We start from the raw sequence: 20,768 nt of genomic DNA on the forward strand, positions 1-20,768 counted from the left end.
CCGCTGTCAATGGGACCTTCAGGGGGTTTGCAGAGCCTTAGACAACGCGGAGTGAGCCTGCCCTGCAAGGCTTTTTTTCATTTCCCAGGTGCATGTATGCAGAAGCTTTGCTAATGATGTGTGGAGTATTATCACTAGAAAGGGGTTGCAGAAATTACCCCACACAGAAGCCTCAGTGCGGTGGAAAATGAGAGGGTTTTCCAAGTGCCATGCACCTCTGATGCTACCTTAAGGATTCCTTACATTGCATGCCAGGAAGCATTGCTATGGACCTCTGCAATGCTGCTAGATACTAGGTTACCTTTGGGGGCTTAAGTGTACTTGGGTGAAATTTCCCACCATGCAGCAAGGACTGGGCACCACTTATGCACTTGGCTGAGGATGTAAGGGACTTATGGACTTGGTAGGGGCCCTCTGCCTAGGGGTGAATTTCACCCCAGGACCATAGTTTACTGCTGCTGTCCATCTGCACCGGTTGATCTTTAACCCCTTCGGCATGGAGACATTTCTTTGTCGTTATGAATCGTTTATATTCCTGCAGCAGCGAGGAGTTCTAGCCATGGACAAGGCGCTGCACAAACACAATAGAAAGGTAGCCCCTGCCTCACAGAGCTCCCTGTCTAAGCATCAGACAAGGGGGATGGAGACAGGCTTCCAGGGAGCCCAAGGGGACAGAGAGACAAGGTTAGGAGAGATTCTCTTCCCTTTAAGAATGCCCAGGGAATTTACTGCAAATAAAAAAAGGTAAGGCAGCGTTCGAGCTGCCTTCTGGTGAGTCCATCGCCTTAACTCTGCCCCTTCCTGCACCTGCCCGGCCTTTCCAGGCCCCGCTTCCAGCGGCTGTGTCCGGACCACCCGCAGGCACTTTCCTCTGGAAGCAGCTGGGCCCGGAGCCGACTTCAGGTCGACCCTGGGAAGGAGCCTCCAGCAAGGTCACTCGGGTCTCTGTGTTGGGTTCCTCCGCCGGTCCGTGTCCTCCCCTCCCCGCTGGCTGAGCAAACCCGGGGGGGGCCGGGCTCGGGGTTATCACAGAAACACCCGGTTCCCCCTGCCCTAGGCCCAGCGGGGGCTGCATGGGGCGCTGGGGGCAGCTCTCCGGCCTGTGCCAGGCAGGGGGGCAGCCCCGCCGAGCCCCAAACCCCCTCCTGGCCTGAGGGTTTGACTCCCCCGGGGCGGGGCTGGAGCATCCTCCTTGCGCCGGCGGGTCCTTTGCCTCCCAGCCCGGCCTGGGGGAGGAGTTTCTCGGGCCCCCCCGCTGGGGCTGGAGCTCGGCCGAGGCGCCCGGTCTCAGGCTGCCTCTGCGCAAAGCTGGCGGCGCCGCGCCGGGCCGGGCAGGACGGGAGGAGCCGGGGCCGCGCCGCTGACCGATGAGCGAAGCCCCCGCTCCCTGCGCGAGTGGCCGGGGCTGGCCCGGAGGCGGCGGCGCGGGGGGCTCGGGGCGCGGCCCCAGCGCACGCCGCGGGGAGCCGGCTGCAGCCCGGGGCCGGGCGGACGGTAAGGCAGCGCCGGGCTCGCTGGGTGCCCCCCCCCGCCAGTGCAGCCCGATCCCGGGGGGCGGGAGAGGGACCCCTGCAGCAGTGCCCCGCGGGCCGGGGGGGCTGGCACGGAAAAGCAGATCGGACCCCTGAGCCCCGGACTCCTGGGGGGGCGGGTGTAAATGATCCACCGTCCTCAGACCACCCCCGTCCCTCTATCCTCAGACCCCCCATCCGCATACCCACCCTGTCCTCAGACCCGCCCCCCATCCTCAGACCCCCTCGTCCCTCTATCCTCATACCCACCCCCCATCCTCATATCCACCCTGTCCTCAGATCCCCCCATCTTCATATCCCCACATCCCTCTATCTTCATACCCACCCTGTCCTCAGATCTGCCCCCCATCCTCATACCCCTTCGTCCCTCTATCCTCATACGCACCCCCTGTGCTCATACCCACCTTGTCCTCAGATCCCCCCATCTACATACCCCCCATCTTCATACCCTCCCATCCTCAGATTCCCCCCCATCCGCATACCCACTCCCCATCCTCAGATTCACCTCTTGTCCGCATACCCCCCCACCTCGGATCCACCCCCTTATCCTCACACTCCCCTGGCCTCAGATCCACACCCCATCCGCATACCCCCCCATCCCTCTATCCTCATGCCCACTCCCTGTCCTCAGATCCACCCCTCTGTCCTCTTACTCCCGCATACTCATACCCACCATCCTCATATCCCCCCTGTATCCATCGACCTATCCTCATACCCACCCCCCCATCCTCACACCCCTTCTATCTCCATACCCATCTCATATCCCTCTAGCCATCTATCATCATACACACCCCTCTAGTCATCTGACTGTGCGGGCATCTGTCTCTGCAGTCCGATCTTTATATATATACACAGCTGTACATCTGTCTACACATGGAAAGGCATCTCTACATGCATGTGTCTATATGGGTGCCCATGTGTTTCTGTGTCTATCTGTGTAAATGTGTCTATCTGTGTACATATAAATATATGGAGATGTGTATGTACAGAGGTATCAGTTAATGTACATATGCAGTATCCCTGCGTATGTACTGGGGTGTATAGATTGATTTATGTACGTATTTTTGTGTAGATCTAGCTATCTATCTTTCCTGTCTCATTTCCCTCCACCCCATATCTATCTATTTACCTTGTAACTGATAGGTCTATAGCAAGCATCTTCCTTTTGTGCTTTTTGCATTCTGTAGTGCAGTATTTCCTCACTGCCCATCAGGAATTAGCAGTTTGTTTATTCCATGCCAAGCAGTACATGACTGTTCTCACCCTCTGTAGGCAATATATAAAAATAAACCCCCCTCCACAGTGTTAGCTACGTGTTCTGTGCAGGAAGGTGATTGCAAGGCAGCCAGCTGGCTCATGGAGCCCCCAAAATAAGCCCCCTCAATTATTCCTCCACATACTCGATTTCCCAATCAGAGGGTTATGCTGCTAATGAAGGAGCAGCCTGTATTAGGTGAATTGGATCCAATAGGTACGGTTGCAATCAAGGTATTTTTGTTCAGAGCATGAACAGAAGCATGCAAACCAGGCTTGAGCAGTTAACAAGCTCTTGGAGTGGATATAAATGTGTGTACGTGTGTGGATGCATGTGTGTTTCTGTGTATGTGTATGTGTGTGTATCTAAATTTCTATATATATATATATATATACATACATATAGAGCAGACACACGTATATTTAGCTCTCTCTGTATATACGTACATACAGGTCACACATACATGCACACACACATATCTAGATGTCATACACACGTGTTTATGTACATATGTATCTCTAGATCTCTCTCTTTATACATAGAGTGCACACACACACACACGGCACACAGACATGGCACGAGCACACACACACACACGGCACACAGGCCATTGCTTGTGAAGAACCGCGGGAACCCTTGGCACGGCACCAAGCCTGCACTCAGCTGTCCAGGGCTCCTGTAACCAGAATGGGGGATCAAACTGCTTTGGGTAAACCATGCAGCATAGGGGGTTGGGCAGACAGTGCTGGATACTGGAAGAATCCAGCTGGCATCCCACCTGCCCCCCACCCTCCCACTTGGTGAAACCCACCATATTTCAGGCCCTGCCAAATGCCTGAAGGTAGAGATGAAGGTGGGGCAGAGTGGGTGCCAGGAGCAGCCCCCCTTCCAGGCCATGCCCCCCCCCATACCAGAGAAAAGGCTTGGAGAGTTAATCACCATGAGTTGCTCTAAGAATATGAAGGTCCCCTCCACCCCAAAACTTGCCTTATCCTGGGACCTGTCTGCTCTGGGGACAGCAGGATAATGGCCTTGCTGTACAGATTCTGCTGACTGGGGTAGCCAGGGGGTGCCCTGATGGAGGTGACCAGGTGGGGTGCTGGGTGCCCTCTGACTCCCATCCATCCTGGATGAACTGAGGGTGCTCGGCTCCTCAAAGGATCAGGCCCCTCATAATCGTCTGAAAAGTGGTGGGAACCGATTCTGTCCTCAGCAGCGGGTGCTCTGCCCACACTGGGGCTGAGGGGTTTTCTCAGATCCCTGGGACGTACCTGGGAACAAAGGGGTAGGACAGCTCTGTGCTTCCTCTGGCCTTCGTATCCTGGAGAGCAAGAGAGCCCAGCCCAGCGCTGCGTCCTGCACAAGCCAACCCAAGCGTTGGCACAATGAGCTGGGCATCGCCCAGTGCGCTGCACCCGTCGCACAGGAGCTGGTTGGTGTTTGCGGGGGGGGGTGTGATGCCAAGGGGTCGGGGGCTGTTATTGGGACTCTTAGGGCTGTTGAGCTGTCTGCTCACTCGCTTTCCCTGCACCCCTGGGAAATTTCCATCTGCGATTGCTTCTGTCACTTCCTCAGCCCAAATCTACCCCTTTGCCAAGCAGGTCAGGAGCCCTCAGGCCCTGGCTCAGGCTGCCCAGCACCACTGGTGATCCCTCCTCTGCACCCCACTGAATCCTGCAGTGCCTTGGGGGCCCAAGGGGGTGAGAGCTTGGTGGGGCGAAGGCACCTGTGGCTCAGGCAGAGCACAGGGATTTTGCACCCAGGGGCTGGTGTCACCCGGTGAAGCGAAAGGTGGGAGAGACCAACCTCCCCTGCTGAGGGGCTTCTATCGCTCTCCATTACCATGGGGCCCGAGCACCTCACAGTCTTTGAAGTATTTATCCCTATGAGCTGGTGGAAGGGGGAGGGCTATTGTCCCCATTGCACAGATGGGGAACTGAGGCACTGCCTCCCCCCCGGTATTTAGGCACCTGATTCCCATAGAAATCAGTGGGAGTGAAGAGCCTAAATCCCTTTGAGGATTCGGACCTAATCAGCTTGCACAAGGTCACCAAGGGCATCTGTGCCAAAACCGGGAATTGACTCTTGTCTTCTGTGTCACAGGCTGGCACCCCAGCCACTGCTTTACCCTTCCTCTAGTTTGGCCTACCTAGCCTGTCCCCTCATTTCTCTGGGATGTGCCCACCAGGGGGTAGCTGGAAACCATGGGGGCACTAGAGTGGGACCCTTTGTGTGATCTGAAACAGAGGCGATGGGGAAGGGTGTTGTCTGCTGCAGAGTCTGGCTGTCTTTCCACTGGGGAGATGTACCATGGTGGTGGGCTGTGTGATAACATGAAGTTAACCCTGAAGTAGCACTTAGTGTGGACATGGACAAATGTGTTAGCTGCTCGTGGTTAAGGCCAGAGTCCCTCGTTGACTGGACATGACGGTTCCTTACCACGCTAAGGGCAAAATCATGTTTATTATGATGCTAGCCTCTCGAGTTCCCTGCTGAGATCATTGCCCAGACACACAGCGAGAGGCAGTGCCTGCCCCAAAGAGCTGACAATCTAAATGGACAAGGCGAAGGGCAGAAGGGAAACTGAGGCACAGAGCAGTGAAGTGACATGCCCAAGATCACCCTGCAGGTGAGTGGCAGAGCTGAGACTAGCATGCAGGTCGGCTGACTCCTAGCAAAGTGCCCTCTCCACTGGGAAACACTGCCCCTCTTAACATGCCTTCCGTTTGCCCAGTGTAGACAAGGCTGTCTGAGATTTCTGTATTTTAAAGGATGTCTCAGTGCTTGGGTTTGGAACAGCAGAATCCAATGTGTTCAACTCTTCAAACCCCAGCCTTTGACTTTCCACAAACAATAGAAGAAAAATCCCTGGCATCTCCTGGGTGATTCCTCTGTCCATGATTCCAAGCTGCCTTTTCAGCAGGGCTGGCAAACTCATTCCACCTAAGTTTGAACCCAAGTTAAAAAGACCATGAGGTTGAAAGTATGGCTCAGGCTGAAGGCTGTTTGCATTCTGCTTAGGAGAGGGGCTGGGGACAGGAGAAGGTCGGCTGGGGGGAATGTGGAAAACTGCAGCAGGGAAAGGAGTGGAAAGGAGAAGAGAGAAGAAAATGCAGGCAGGTTCTGGGCAGTGTCCAGAGCCCCCTGTGCTGGCCTGGATTTCAAGGCAGAGAGGGTCCGATCCTAACACAAAGTAGGCGCTGGCTGGGGGAAAATTTGTTTGGGTCTGTTCCTGGACTTGCCCTTGGAGGGAAAAACCCATGGAGTTAAATTACAAGGAGCAAAAAGGGTGATGGATCTGCAACAGTTTTGCAGACCCAGAGTATCAATTGCGGGGTTCGTACCCCATCAGCCTCCCAGCCCGTTCCCCAGCCAAATACACACAATCAGACCAGCATCTTGTCCACCTGCCTGCTCCTCCCTCCCCAGAAGTTGCTGGTGCAGGGCGGGCCACATTGTTAGGGGAGCTCAGCTCCCATCGAGGTGGCTGAAGGTTGTGACCAGATTTTCCAAAGTGCTCAGCACTCATCAGCATTAACCACAAGACTAACTCCCCCACCCCCCCCGCCACTACTATCTTGGGTTTCCCTTACCCCTTTTGCCGCTAAGGAATTGCCTCACCCATCACTGAAATGCAGCCACCTCTGGGCTGGAGTGCAGCGGCTGTTCAACAGGTCTCTTTCCAAGGCCTTACCACAAATCCATCTTTCTCGGGTCCCTCTGTTCTATCGTTCACCAGCATTACATTAACTAGGACAAAGCGTAACCAGTGATGATTTAAACACACAAACAGGGCTGGGGTGGGGGTGGTACGGAAGAGAATCTCTGAAGCAGCCAGACTGGGAATTAAACCAGTTGGTGAGCAGTCAGATGCACTAGGGGGACTTTTCCATTGCTGGCCTATGCAGGCCCCTTTCCCCACCCGGTCCGGCAGAGCAGTGGGGTGAACTCGCACCGGTTCCCCGCCCAGCCGCTCGGACAGTTGCGAAGGGATCAGGATGTTCTGAGAGCATCACAGGAGGGCAAACCAGCCCTGTCTCAGCCAGCTAGCATATCAGAGGAGCTTTCAGCCTGCCGGGGCCCTAGAGCACGGGAAAGACAAAGGGTTTTATCATCTGGTTACCCCCCCCTTGGCCCCCCACAACAGTCTCCTCTGTGCTGATTGCTCCATGGCCCAGCTGGCCCTACTCAGAGCTTTCTCTGCTGAGATGTTCAACTGGGACCAGGTTTTCAAAGGTCCTCTGTTCCCATTGTTCTCAATGGGGCTAAATTTTCCATTGTATTGGGGGGTAGGGCTGGTGGATTTGCCATTGATCTCAATGATGGATGGATTCTCCAATGTAAAGGGGGAGGGGTGGTGGATTCTCCATTGTTCTCAATGGCTGGGGGTGGATTCTCCATTGCAATGGGGGGAGGGGTGGTGAATTCTTCATTGTTCTCAATGGGGCTAAATTCTCCATTGTATCGGGAGGGGGACGGGTGGTGGATTCGCCATTGTTCTCAAGGATGAGTGGGTTTTCCATTGTATTGATGAATGAATGAATTCTTCATTGTTCTTCATTTAGGGCGGGTGGATTCTCTGTTGGTTTCAGTGGGGTAAGGGGGGTGGATTCTCCATTGTTCCCAGTGGGGGAGGGGTGGTGGATTCCCAGTGGGAGCTGCTGGGTGCTGTGTTCTTTGGAAAATCTGGGTGCCGGTGTGGTTTTGTGTCTGTGATCTGAACATACTGGGAAGATGGGCTGAGACTGAGCAAACTCATTACGCACAGGCCACCCAATAGGTAACAGTTGGAGGGCAGGGGCAGATTGGAGCTGGTGATATGGAGGTGATGGTCTCTTGGAGAAGCATTTGTTTCAAGCCCTGTAGCAAGAGTTGGCCTAGAGAGAGACAGGGCAAGGCATGTTTGGGACTCTGCCAGCCTGGGGGTGGGGGGGGGGTCCCTGCTAAATGAGCCCCAGCCCAGCTCTGCATTGGGCTCTGAGATGTTTGTGTATTACTGAAAATCAAAGGAAGTCTAGCTGCCATGTAGCTGCCCTGAGACTTCAGGCTCCCATCCCCAGGGTGCTTGTCTTCACTTGCAAATTTGGTCTCAACATCAGTGCATGATCTTGCCAGGTCAGAGTAACTAACACCGTCTGGGCTTGCACTGCTCACATCAGTGCAAAGCGGGTGCAAAAAGTTTACCATTGTGCCCTGGTAGCATTTCACCACCACTTCACACTGGCATCTATGAAGCAGGGCAAGGGGAATCAGGTCCTCAGGGCAGGCTGGGACTGTTATGGTTAAAAATCCCTTGGGGACCAGCTGGGATGGTGTTAATCCAACCATCCCTGTCAACGCTGAGCGCTGGGGTTGGGATATTTGCAAGAGTTCAGCACCTGTCTAGGAATCTACGAAAGTGACCAGATTTTCCCCAGCGTTCTGCACATTGGGGGCCATGCCTTGAAAACCTGGCCCCAAGCCACATTCAATATCATGTTTTTACTGTGTCTGTACTTTGCATAATCACAGGTTTCAGAGTAGCAGCCGTGTTAGTCTGTATTCGCAAAAAGAAAAGGAGTACTTGTGGCACCTTAGAGACTAACAAATTTATTAGAGCATAAGCTTTCGTGAGCTACAGCTCACTTCATCAGCTCACGAAAGCTTATGCTCTAATAAATTTGTTAGTCTCTAAGGTGCCACAAGTACTCCTTTTCTTTTTGTGTCTGTACTGCGGCTGGGGGTGAGCTTCTAGTGCACTGAAAACAGCTCTCATGGCCCCCAGGCCCCTGGGGCTGAGCTCAGGTGGGCTAACCTGTGTCTCCGATGGAGGCACGGCATCCACATCACTATTTTTAGTGCACTTTCTCAAGTCTGTTTCTCTGGCTCGCTCCCAGCTGCGCTGGAGATGCTCTTGTTCCAAGTGGCCGAGGAATAACGCTAATCCCTAGCTCTTATCATCAATCACACTCAAAGCGCTTTACATGGCAACTGTTGGTCTCGTGATCCTTCTTGCACAGATGGGGAAACTGAGACATGGTGGTGAAGTGACTTGACCAAGGTCACCCACCAGGCCAGTGGCAGGGCTGGGAAATGAAGCAGGTGTCTGTATTTCTAGGGCAATGCTCTATCCAACAGACCACACTGATGCACAGACTCAGGTGCAGTCTACAGGGCAGATTAGCTTCGGCACCTCATCTCCTGCCCAAACCCACCTGGTTTTCAATGTCCCTATTCACCCACTCTGGCTTTACCCCACTGACTTGCACTGCAGTTGCTCATAAGGTGCACTGACTGGTGAATCGGGCTGTCCAACACAAGCTCTCTGTTGCTCGGAGCGATTTCCTTCAATAATCGATGGGGACGGATGAGGGAAATTTCTCAACGGTATTAAAGAATCTCCAGCAGGATTCAGGGCTGCTGGGTAATGCAATACACTGTAGGGGTGATTAACTGCAGCTCCTGGCGTGTGCTGTTGTTTTTCATGCTGTCCCCAGGGTTAGGAAGTGGCTGATCAAAAGTGTCTTTCGCTGCCGTTAAAACAGCCACAGATGCCTGTGTGAAAATGGCAGCTGCTCACTCAGCAGATCTGCAGCTTGTGTGTCTGTCGGAGTCAGGTCTGCTGACTTGAATGCAGCAGTGGTGGCTTCACTCCCATTAGCCCTCCAGGAGGTGCTATGAACAAAGTAGATGAAAGCTACGTGAGGCAGTGTGGTCTGGCAGAGTGGGCCCTGGAGAGGGGATCAGGACTCCTGGGTTCAAATGTCAGCTCTGCTGTTGACATGCTGGGATGGGGAAGTCACTTCCCGTCCCACCCTTTGTCTATTTAAGCAGTGAGCTCTTCAGGGCAGGGCCTATCTCTCACTGTGTATCTGTGCAGCACCTGGCACAGCTGGGCCCTGATCTCAGCTGGGGTGCCTAGTGTACTGTAATCACAGCAATATTCTGTCCTGGATGTCACTAGCAACAGCATCAACTGGGTTCTGACTGTGGAAGCTTTGAGTCCAATTCTCTGCGGCCCTGTGCAGTCATTTACATTGGTGCTGAGTCGGTATAAGATGCTACCAGATCAGGGGATCTTTGCATTTACCTGGCACTGGTATAAATGACTGGTCAAGGCCCAGAGGAATTACATCCCTTTGTTCTCAGTGTTGATGTAAGTACAAAGAATTGGGTACGACTTTTTTGTCCCAGGTGGCATTTGGCACTGTTAGTTACAAAGAATCCTTCCCTTTACTTGTAAATTCTTAATGTTTCCCTATGCGAAGGGCAGAATGCACACACTGCGTCTCTGCACAGGAAAACAGGGGCAGGAAAGGACAAATTAAAAGTCTTCATTTGCGCGAGCACAGTGTGTGTCTCATTGGTCTGCACTGTGCACTGAGCCCCACGTGGCTGCTGAGCTGCACCCTCAGGGAGAGGGCTGAGGCAGGTAGAGGCCCCTGCTAACTCCACCGCATGTCAACAGAGCAGAGCAGGCCAGGGGTGGCGTCCGTGTGGGGTTCCCAACGCTGTAACACAGCCCCTGCTTTGATCATTCCGGTGCTGTGTTCGTCCCACAGCAGAATCGGAGCAGAGCTTCGCTGGAAGGGACAATCTCCCCAGGCAGGGATGTGCAGCACCCACCCCTGCGTGTTGCAGGGCATGGGGTGGGAGGAGTTTCAATTTCCCAAGTGTTTATTGCTGGCCAAAGGTGCTGATTTGAAAGCACTGCAGACTGAAGCCTTTTATTCTTCCTCCAGCCCAGGCAGAGCCTAGGGACCTGCAGAGTCAGCCACCTTTGCATGCTGCCCTGACTTCTCCGTAGGCAAGGAGGGGAGCTGGCTCTCTATGGCCGTCTCGATCCTCAGCTTGTCTGCTAAGCCTGCCGAGAACCCGGCTGGCTAGTGCTAGTGAATTTAGCGTCCGGGGCACCTGCCCTCCTGCTACTGGACTGAGAGCCCCCGAACTCGTTCATTTCACCTTGGACGGTGACGCCACTGGCTTTCTGTCATTGCTGAACTGAGTTAGCTATGAGCTGGGGACCCTAAGGCAAAAGGGGGCTGCAGCCAGCCAACCCCTGCCCCCTCAAAGACTGTGATCTTCCAGCAAACCTTGCTACAGATGCTGTGCCGGTGGCAGCGAACTGGCCATATGGCTGCACTGTGGCATCTTATAAAAATAGAAAGTGCTGATCTATTATTGGGAAGTCCACCCCAGGCAGCAAGGCAGGACCCAGTGCTGCATCCTGCATGTTCCCTGGCCCAATCTGTTCTGGGGACGATGCAAGCAAGGACTCTTCAAGGGCAAGCAGATGGCGTGGTTCTTGGGCAGTGCCACCCCACAGCAAGGGGGCTGTAGTGGTTAGAGCTGGGGGGGACTGGGAATCAAGACTCCTGGGCTCTATCCCCAGCTCTAGGTGGGGAGTGGGGTCTAGTAGGTTAAAGCGGGGGGGCTGGAAGCCAGGACTCCTGAGCTCTGGGCTGGCTCTTTGCACAGGGGTGAATTACATCCCACAGACAGATAAAACGGACCCTTTGCTAGCAATGAGAAGAGAAATTAGAATAATGTTCCCCCCCATTCCCTGTCCCTTGGGGAGACCCCCCACCACCACCACCATTTTATTTTTAAACAGCTAAAACAGCAGCTGCTGTGCACATGTGACCCACGGTGCCACTCCAGAGCTGCCTGGCAGTGCGGGACTGCTTGGAAACCCAGATCTCCCAGATGCTGTGAGTAATTTCACCATCTGGCCTCTAGATCCATCAGCCGTTGCTGGGGAGGGGGTCAAAAACCAAGCTGGAGTGAATAAAAAGAAAACCCACGGAGGGTGGGGAGAAGTGGTTACCACCTGTGGGTCGTGAGCCATCTCTCTTCTATGCCCAGCACTGGCACAGACAGGATCCATTCTGGGGTGGGCACAGAACTCCAGTCCAGGGTTTTTCAACGTCAAAGGGGAGATGGGAATTAGCAGAGGCACTTGGGGAAGGAGAAGAACTGGAACTGGAGTCCTGTGGGGTGAACTCAGGGACCGATGGGCGCATGGCAGAAGTACCCAGACATTGAGAGGAAGGGGGGGTTTAGCTGCTAGGAGATTGCCCAGATTTTTAAAGGTGTTTGGGCACCTTAGTGCCTTATAAAATGTGGGCCTTAATCTTTCTGGGCCTCAGTTTCCTCTCTGTGAAATGGGGTTAATGAGCCTTCCTTTGTTTAGACAGTGAGCTCTTTGAGGCAGGCACTGGCTCTCATTGTGTGTCTGGGCTGTGCCCGGTCCAAGGGGATCCTGATCTCAGCTGGGACAGGGACTGGCTCTCACTGTGTCTGGGTCGTGCCCGGTCCAAGGGGCCCTGATCTCAGCTGGGTCCCCTAGGTGTTAACGAAAGAACAACATGCAAAAGCCTGATTTTGCCACCCCTTACTCACATGGATAATGCTCATTCAAGTGAGTAACTCTGTCGACCTCCATGGGATTATTCCTATGGTCAGGATTGGGCCCCAGGGGATGTGTGCTCAGGTGTCTGGACCACGTCCAGCCCCCACGCACCAGTTACCCGTTCCCAGAGCTGGGCTGGGGAAGTGAAGCCTCCATGGGATTCCCCCTCCATGCATGTAGCCGGCCCTCAGGAAATCCTGGGACTCCCAGTGTCCCCTCCGCCCCCCGTTCTGCCGCTCTCCTGCCCCTCTGCACCAGCGCTGATGGCGGTGCCCCTTCCTCCCCCCTCCAACCGGCCTGCGTCACTCAGCCTGCTCCAGAGCCGTAGGCTCGCTCTGTGGAGCAAGGGGTTAGCGTCCAACCTGCCCCGCACTCCGATATCCTGCCAGCTGGGGGAGAGAAGCAGGGCCGAGGTCCTGCGAGCTCCTGGCTCCCTGACCAATGTGGGGGAGGTTGGGTGGCCGCGGATGGAGGTTTCCAAGAGGAGGAGGAGGAGAACCGTGATGTGCTGCATCCCGGGGGTGGGGGAGATATCGGAGCGCTGGCTCCCCACCAAGCAGCACGGACCCCACCCATTGCAAAGCAGGAGTCACCCCCTTGGAGTCAGTCCCTCCGGCATGAAACCCAGGGAATCCCAGCCCCATCCCATGCACAGCCAGCGTCTCCCCGAGCCCAGTGCTCCCTTCTGCAGCAGCTGAGCCACCGGACGGTGACAGCCACGTGGGAGGTTTTGGCTGATTGCCGTTCCTCGCCACCTCGGCTTGGCTGGAGAACACCCAAGGAGGCTGATTAGCATGCAGGGCCGGGCTGAGCCACATGAAAGATGCCTCTGGCAGCATCCCTGGTGCGGCAGGGGAACAGCACTGCACCGAGTCCCCTTCACTCCCATCCCTGCCCTCCCCACCAGCCTTGGCTTCCATGGCCCATCGGCTTTTTGTGATGGGGGGGACAGCACCATTGGCAGTGCGGGCCCAGGCTGACCGGTTATTCTCCTCCCGCTTTGGTGTGGGGCGGCAGAGCCAATCCCTCCGCCGTGCTGACAGCACGTTCCCCACACTAGCCACCTGGGGAGGAGGCAGTGCCGGTTCCAGGATGGCCAAACCCTGTCCAGCCGACCTTGTCCATCTCCCTCATTCTCAAGCTCTGAGACTAGCACAGTCTGGGTGGCCCCGTGCAACTGCTGCTTGGTGGTGGCTGCAGTTCAGAGGGGGTGAGGTGATGCCATTGGAGTGCCAGGGGCTAGGGAAATCCATATTCGTGCAAGAGGGAGGGTGGCCAGCCAGCCTTGGGATTGGGGGCGTTGGGCCAGATTCAGGTCCTGGGTCCGCCACTGATACTTATGGATCCTTGGCCCAGTCACTGACTCTCTTTGCGTCTTATCCCCTCGTCTGTCAAATGGGTATAATGGCTCTTCCTTTGCCTCTCTTGTCTATTTTAGTGTAGGCTCCCCCCACATCTGTGCAGCACCCGGCACAATGGGGCCCTGATCCCGCTGGGGCCTTGGGCATGAAGTGACAGTCATGCCTCGTGTGGTTCTTTCTGATGTCTCAGCTGCTGCAGCTTGAGGGTTGACGACTCGTGTGTCTCCTTTTAAGTTAAAAGGGAACGTGGCCCCATTCCCAGCCCTTTCTTCAGAGGCTGCCTTTGAGTCCGGAGTGTAACCCCCGCATCCCTGCCTGCCTCGCTCTCACCACCCCTCGGGGCTGGCCCTCCCACTTTGGCCTGCGTGGGTTTGATGAGCAGATCTGGGGAGCCCTCCGTCTCCCTTTGGAACAGGAGCTGGGGTCGGCACCGGCTTTGCCACCGGGCCCGATCCTGGGCTCTGACCCACTGCTGCTGCCGCCCGTGGAAAGCCGGGGCTGCATTGGTGCGTGTGGAACAATGAGAGGTCATGTGGTCTAGCGGGCACAGCACCTGGGCATCTCCCCCCAGCGGTACCAGCGACTCCTGCTGTGTGACCCAGGGCAAGGTGGGCATGAGCTGCGGGCCTCTGTTTCCCTATCTCTGCAATCTCAAACAATGCTTGACAGCCCCTCAGCAAGGCTAGCGGGGAAGAATAGCAGCTAAGGGCTAAGTCTGGGGAGATTTAACAGCATTGGAAACCTCTGGGTCCAAATGGGGAGTTGCTGGTACGAAGGAGACAGATGCCAACGCCATGGGTGGAGCTAGGGGGCTAGATGCAGGGTTACATCTCTTATGGCACCGCCCAGGGATGGGGGTTTATTCTACCTTTGCATCTCCTGCACTGTCTGTCACTCGGAGCCTGTACAGCCCCCGGTAGGGGGGCCCCTGATCACGGTTGGGGCTTCTGGATGCTGTTGAAATAGAAATAACAGGAGAAAACCACATGGAGCTGGGTTTGGGAGGGGAAAAGCACAAGGACTAGGATGGTGTGATCTTGCATTCACGTAGGAGAGGAGTAGTTTGGGATCTGGTGGGTGACACCAAAGACTAGATGGAGCAAACCATATAGCAGGGCGGTGGGACCCAGGGCAGGGAGGAGGATCTGCAGAGGTGGGAGGATCCAAAGAGATGGGGAGGTGGAGAGCAGGGGCTGATGGTAGGAACCAGTATGGGCTGTCTGCCGCATTGGGTGGTCAGACCTTACAGCCAGTCTGGCCCATCCCACCCTGCTCTGCCTGTTCCACTCCTGCCTGTCGCCATTCCTACCCTGTGACGTGTCTCTTTCTCTCTCCCATTTGTCTCATCCCCTTCCAGGTGCATCAGCATCCCCTGTTCAAAATGCCCGAGCAAAGCAATGACTACCGGATGGTGGTGTTTGGAGCCGGCGGTGTTGGCAAGAGTTCCCTGGTTCTGCGCTTTGTGAAGGGGACGTTCCGGGACACGTACATCCCCACCATCGAGGACACCTACCGGCAGGTCATCAGCTGCGACAAGAGCGTCTGCACCCTGCAGATCACCGACACCACGGGTAGCCACCAGTTCCCAGCCATGCAGCGCCTCTCCATCTCCAAAGGCCATGCCTTCATCCTGGTCTTCTCTGTCACCAGCAAGCAGTCCCTGGAGGAGCTGAAGCCCATCTACCAGCAGATCCTGCAGATCAAGGGCAGCATGGACAGCATCCCCATCATGCTGGTGGGCAACAAGTGTGATGAGACCCAGCGGGAGGTGGAGACCAAGGAAGGGGAGGCCGTGGCCAAGGAGTGGAAGTGCGCCTTCATGGAGACCTCAGCCAAGATGAATTACAATGTCAAGGAGCTCTTCCAGGAGCTGCTCAACCTGGAGAAGAGGAGGAACATGAGCCTCAACATCGACGGCAAGCGTTCCAACAAGCAGAAGAGGACAGACAAAATCAAGGGGAAATGCAACCTTATGTAAAGCACCGGACTGTCCTCGTCTCTTCTCTGCCTGACAAGTTTAAACATTGGTGTCAGAGCGCCAGGCGGCATTGCCCTCCCGTCTCCCCCATTCCTCCCTCTTGCTGCATCTTATCACTGTGACTGCTCTGGGGAGCCAGCAGTGCACGCTCACCCGGGACCATTTCCCTTTCCGATTCCACACTTGGTACGTTCTCCTCCCCGGCAACGGGGGCCATGGTCTCGCTCTCCGGAAGGGGGATATGCAATCCTGGGGGCTGGGGCTGGATCGCACACATGCATTTTGGTTTTGTTTGTTTGCAGCGAGATGAGGGATGTGTGGGGGGAGCCAAGGAAACACTGCAAGAAGACGACTCTCGATCAACGTTTTCTCTCTTCTCTTCCCCACTCTCTGGCTTCTGACTCCATCTGTGGATGCAGCCTGCAGGGAGACCAGTCTGAGCCTTGGCATGGACACTCAGCCCTCTATAGATACACTCATGTATTCCGGCACGAACTGAACAGCGAATGCTGCTAATACTGACAGCTTTTAGCTGGGGCATAGTGGGGGGCGGGGAGTGGATTTTAATGCATGGGGGTCAGTCCTCATTTGGTTCCCTAACGACGCTGAGACTCCAAATCTACAAGCGAGGGGGCAGAGGCTGCTTTCAAGCCCTCGCAAGACCCTTCCTTACCAGTCAAAGGAACACACACGATTCCCAAATGGGTGATCCGATGTACGTCGCTTAAGTGGAGACTTTGAAAGACTAGCAATGAGCTTTGTCTGGCCAGGCTGGAACGCTAACTGCAGCACAATCCCGAGGTCACGGCGGCCCTGCTGGGGATGGGGCCGCTCTCAGGTTGTTTGCCCACATTCCAAGAGATGCCAGGATCCATGCAAGGACCTGGAAGCTGACAAGGACATCTGGGGTGGGTACGATACCCCACTGGGCAGTGGCACTCAAAGGCGGGGTCTCTACATTGCTGAATGTCCTGGCTATTTGAACAGTGGGAGACACTGAAAAACAAAATGCATGTGATCGGCACAAGGAGGATTTTAGCTGGCCATGGCCAAGTTAAAGAGAACGAGACACTCGCCTAGGAGGGGCTGGACAGGAATGGTAAAGCAGCGAGAAGAGACAGAACCCAGCTGGAAGGGAGTTATTTACGCCGACGCAGCCGTGAGGTGGGATGAGGGCAGGGTGTCCAGAGAGAAGTGATCCCTTTCCCACCCTCAGGATTTGCCTTTTTATTTTGTTGTTGCCAAAATGCCAAGCAGTACCAGCTCAGTGTGAGAGGTTAGCAGTGCGGAAATAACTAAAAGAATAGCACATATCTAGCCAGCAGTGGGGGCGAAAGGGCTAGAGGTGAAGGAGGAGGGGTGAGCGCCAGCATCTTGATGGTGTTTTGGACGCAATGTGGAGCCGGTGGGATTTTCAGGGTGTTGAGGGATGAGGGGCAAACTGATGGGCTAGGCTGGGCTGGGCCAGGCCATGTCAGGCCATGCTGGGCTGAGCTGGGCTGAGCTGGGCCGGGCATGCGTGGCAGTGCTAGGTTTGGTAAGAATCTCAGCCTGAGGTGGAAAGTGTGACTGTGGGGGCTGCCTTTGGAATATCTGCCCCTAGCACCACTGTCTGTGCAAACATTGTATTTTCAGGTGCAAGCAGGCAGCCCTTGGTGCACAAAAGCTGGTGGCGATGGTGCATAAAGGATACGGTGCACGCACAATGGGTGGGGGTTCGAGACAAGCATAGGCACGCAAAAACTGGGCACCCACAGCTTGATTACCAATTGGTGCTTGCACTAATGCGTGTTCTGAGCATGCCTGGTTTCCACACTTCCCCTTTTGCACACACGGTCCCCCGTTTTTGCACGTAGACTAGGGGCCTGTTTTGCAGATGGTTGGCAAATCTGGCAGGATCGCTCCAGCTAAAGATGTCTGAATCCCAAGCTGTTTCCTAGCCTTCCTCCCCCAGTGGCCACAGACTCTGCAGAGGGCCGCAGTCCAGCTCTGCGACATCTGAATCAGGAGCCGGGGGGAGGGGGAACCTTTGCACTTAAACCCTCATACCAGAGTGAGCAAGCCAGCTGCAATGGATGGCACAGGGTCTGCTCCAGTGGGTACCACGCAGCTTAGCAAGACCCTCCTCCCTGCCAAAGCACAGCCGCCGTGCACCCCCCACCACTGGTATTCTCCTTTTAAATAAGCGCTCTGCTCCAGGGACAGCTCCAAGCACGGCAGCTGGCAATGCCAGTACTGCAGCAGGGGGCGGCCACGGCTGGGGTATTTTATCCCTACGCTCCCTAGGGAATTGCCCGAAGGGCCCCAGGTCCGACAGCTGCAGATGCTCAGGGGTAGCCGTGCCAAGTGGGGTGACCCCAAGCACGTCCCAGCAGGACCCAAACCCCGCCCCTGTGGTTGTAATAGGCTGACCCAGAACTCTGCAGATCCAACCTGCGGCAGGAGCCCCTTGACCTCAGCCCTGCCACTCACCAGCCCCCTTGACTCTTAACCCTTCGCAGCCCGGAAGCTGCTGGCCGAAGCACAACGTGTGGGGCTCCTCGGGAGCCCTGACCTAGCACAATCGCAGTGAGCGCTGACGGGGGCGCCCCTGGGTCTGCGCTGCTGGACCCCAGGGAATGAGGCCGGGCCTGATGCACGTCCCGTGTGCTGGAGTCTTGGAACTCTTGCCTACAAGGCAGGTCTGGAACTGGGCCCAATGGCCTCTCCACCTCCCCCTCCCCCAACTGCCTTGTTGGGGTAGCCTGCGCGTGGCTTGATGCCACGGTGACAGGTGCCACTGGGACATCACCATGGCCACATCGATGGAGCCAGTGCAGGAGGCATCGTGGAGGGGAGAGGGGAGCTCTGCCTAGAGACTGGCAAACCCCAGGAGAGTCAGAGTTCAAAGCAGCACCCAAAGGGGAGAAGTTCTCACCTGACTTTACCTCCCTGAACATTCCAGTGGGGGGAGGATTTGTCTTCCTGGAGCCTGCAGAGTTGGGCTGCAAATCTGTGCGGGCAGCCCATCCCAGGACCAGCTCCCCTAGCGGGTGTAAATCCCCACTGACATCAATAGGGGCTGCATCACTTTACGCCAATGGGGGGATCTGGCCCCCTCCAGCCCTAGAAACTCTGAGACAGCCACAAAAATGCCTAATAAGGGGATGGGTCAAATTACAGAGAGGACAGGGTTGTGCTGGGTGTGCAGCTGGAGGAGGAAGAGGGGAGGGCTCTGTCTGAACCCTGCCCAGCCCCTCGCGCCGTCAGGCAGGGCAGAATGGGCCCAAGGAGGACTCAGCAGGAAGCAGCTGGCTGCAGCTGGAATCCCTCCTGGCACTAGCTGCGTTCCCTGGTGAGCTCGCTCCCCGGGTGGCTTGGCCAGGCTGTCCCCTCCCGACTCTGCACCGGGGAAGGGATGTTCTGCTCGCCCAAACCTGTTCCCTAGGGGGTGCTAGGGGCCTCCTCACCACCAGGGGCAGCTTGTCCACTAGCGAGTAGGAGGGGTCTCTCTGCATCGGGGTTAGCCAGTGGCTTGTTCCTCCCCCTGGATGGGGGTCCAGGGCGCCAGCTGCTGTGCTGCGAGTTAAGGGGGAGGGGCCTCGGCCATCCCTGGGGTGGGCACGCTGGCGCCATGGGGCGGCGGATTTGCCAAGCCCAAATCCCTCCCGCGTCCCCTGGTGAAATCTGAGCAAGAGAGCAAGCCAATCCCCCAGGAAGAGCAGCCTCCCGCGGCTCAGTGGGAGGTGGCTGGGGCCCCCGGCAAGGAAACTAGGCTCTGTCTCAAGTGAAGCAGAGTCGCCCCCATCAGCCTAGCCCATGTCTCGGACGGGGGGGGGCAGCCAGGCTTGGGATCACCCCATTAGCCTGTTACCCCCGGGGATGCAAGGCTGTGTATCGAAAGCAAGACACGGCTAGGGGGACTGGTGGGGGGCCAGGCCCCCAGCAGGAGTTTTGTCGAGGCACTGACCTGTCCACGTCGCCTTGAAACCAGGCCCAGTAATAACGAGGAGCAAGATGTTTGTTTACACATGTATCTCGCCTGGTCATATGATATTGAAGATAACGTCCTCCCAGCTAAGAGACTGGCGTCTTGAATATCGTATGGTGCTTTGAAACTCAACTCTCGTACCTTGCATTGTAAATACCAGTCCTGCCTAGACCCCCCTCTGATGCCAGCATGAGATCAGTAACTAGCTCCCATGCATTACTGGCTTTTTAAAACCAACTGAACAAAGAAGGAAAGGAACAAGATGATGTTACAATGTAGCCTTTATTCTAGAACTAGTCTTCCTGAAATAAATAAATTACTCCTGCATTCCTGCATGGTTGGTGTGATCAATGGCTTATAGCACAGCCTGGCTGGGAACATCTGATCTCCCCCAGGTGGAAGTGTCTGGAGCTTGATCCCTCATCGGTCTGGGTCGGTCACTCCTGGACCAAGGGTCTTTGCAACCAGTCCTTTGGCTCTGCCTTGCCCAATTCTGTCACTTCCCATCTCCCCGGGGCAAGGGTTGCTGTGCCAAGCTTTGTATCCAGCTTCCAACCCTCTCCCTTCTAAACAAGGGCTCCCTGGCAGCCTGCCCCGAACCCCTCCCCGGCCAGCGGCCCCCTGGAGGCATGCTTCACCTGGGGTTAGAGGTTGCCTCGTTTGCTCCAAGGACGGAGGTGCCTGCCCTAGATGTTCCCTCTCTGTGGCGGCCCCAGCTTTGTGCCTGGTCCGGTCCCGCTTATGAACCGGCAGCTGGAACTTAGCAGCCCGGGGTTGCCCTAGGGCCGCATGGCATGGCTCAGGGTCGACGGACAGGGCCACCCCCTCCACCCAGTGCCAAACGAGACACAGCGGCCAAGTTCCAACTTCTACACGGGCCGCCTGGAAGGGCGGCCTCCCAGCTGGCCAGTCCCTCGGGGCCCGGAGCCACCGCCCAGCCGCCTCCAGAACCCCACCCACCAGCCCAGGTGAAGGAAGGAGCAAGGGCAAGACTGGACTCCTAAGGGGCCCTCCCCCTCGGCAGCTGTCCCTTTCCTCTACCTGCTGGCATGGGGCTCCACCCACGGGCGGTGGAGTTACAGGACCTTGCTCCTTTATTAAAGACCCAGCCCAACCCACATTTTGCCACCTGGAGCCTCAGGGCGGGCGTGCTGATTCTAGGTGGCATTAGGCATAAAGTGATAAGAAAGTGGGAGGGAAATTTTCTGTTCCGGGGGGAAGGGGGGACCTGCTTTCTTTGTCCCGGCAAGAGAGGAACCTTGGCCATAGGCTCCCACCCCC

The 20,768-nt window shown here is 56.0% G+C and overlaps 1 protein-coding gene across 1 annotated transcript; it reads left to right on the forward strand.

Moving 5' to 3' along the window:
* The first annotated feature begins 1,343 nt into the window (after nt 1-1,343).
* DIRAS1 (DIRAS family GTPase 1) lies at nt 1,344-19,818 on the forward strand. Its single transcript, XM_038383964.2, has 2 exons — nt 1,344-1,494; nt 14,897-19,818. Exon 2 carries the CDS (start codon nt 14,921-14,923, stop codon nt 15,515-15,517), a length of 597 nt encoding a protein of 198 aa, XP_038239892.1. The 5' UTR covers nt 1,344-1,494; nt 14,897-14,920; the 3' UTR covers nt 15,518-19,818.
* The last annotated feature ends 950 nt before the right edge of the window (nt 19,819-20,768 follow it).

The sequence above is a fragment of the Dermochelys coriacea genome, chromosome 25, assembly GCF_009764565.3.
Source record: "Dermochelys coriacea isolate rDerCor1 chromosome 25, rDerCor1.pri.v4, whole genome shotgun sequence".
Lineage (NCBI taxonomy): Eukaryota > Metazoa > Chordata > Testudines > Dermochelyidae > Dermochelys > Dermochelys coriacea.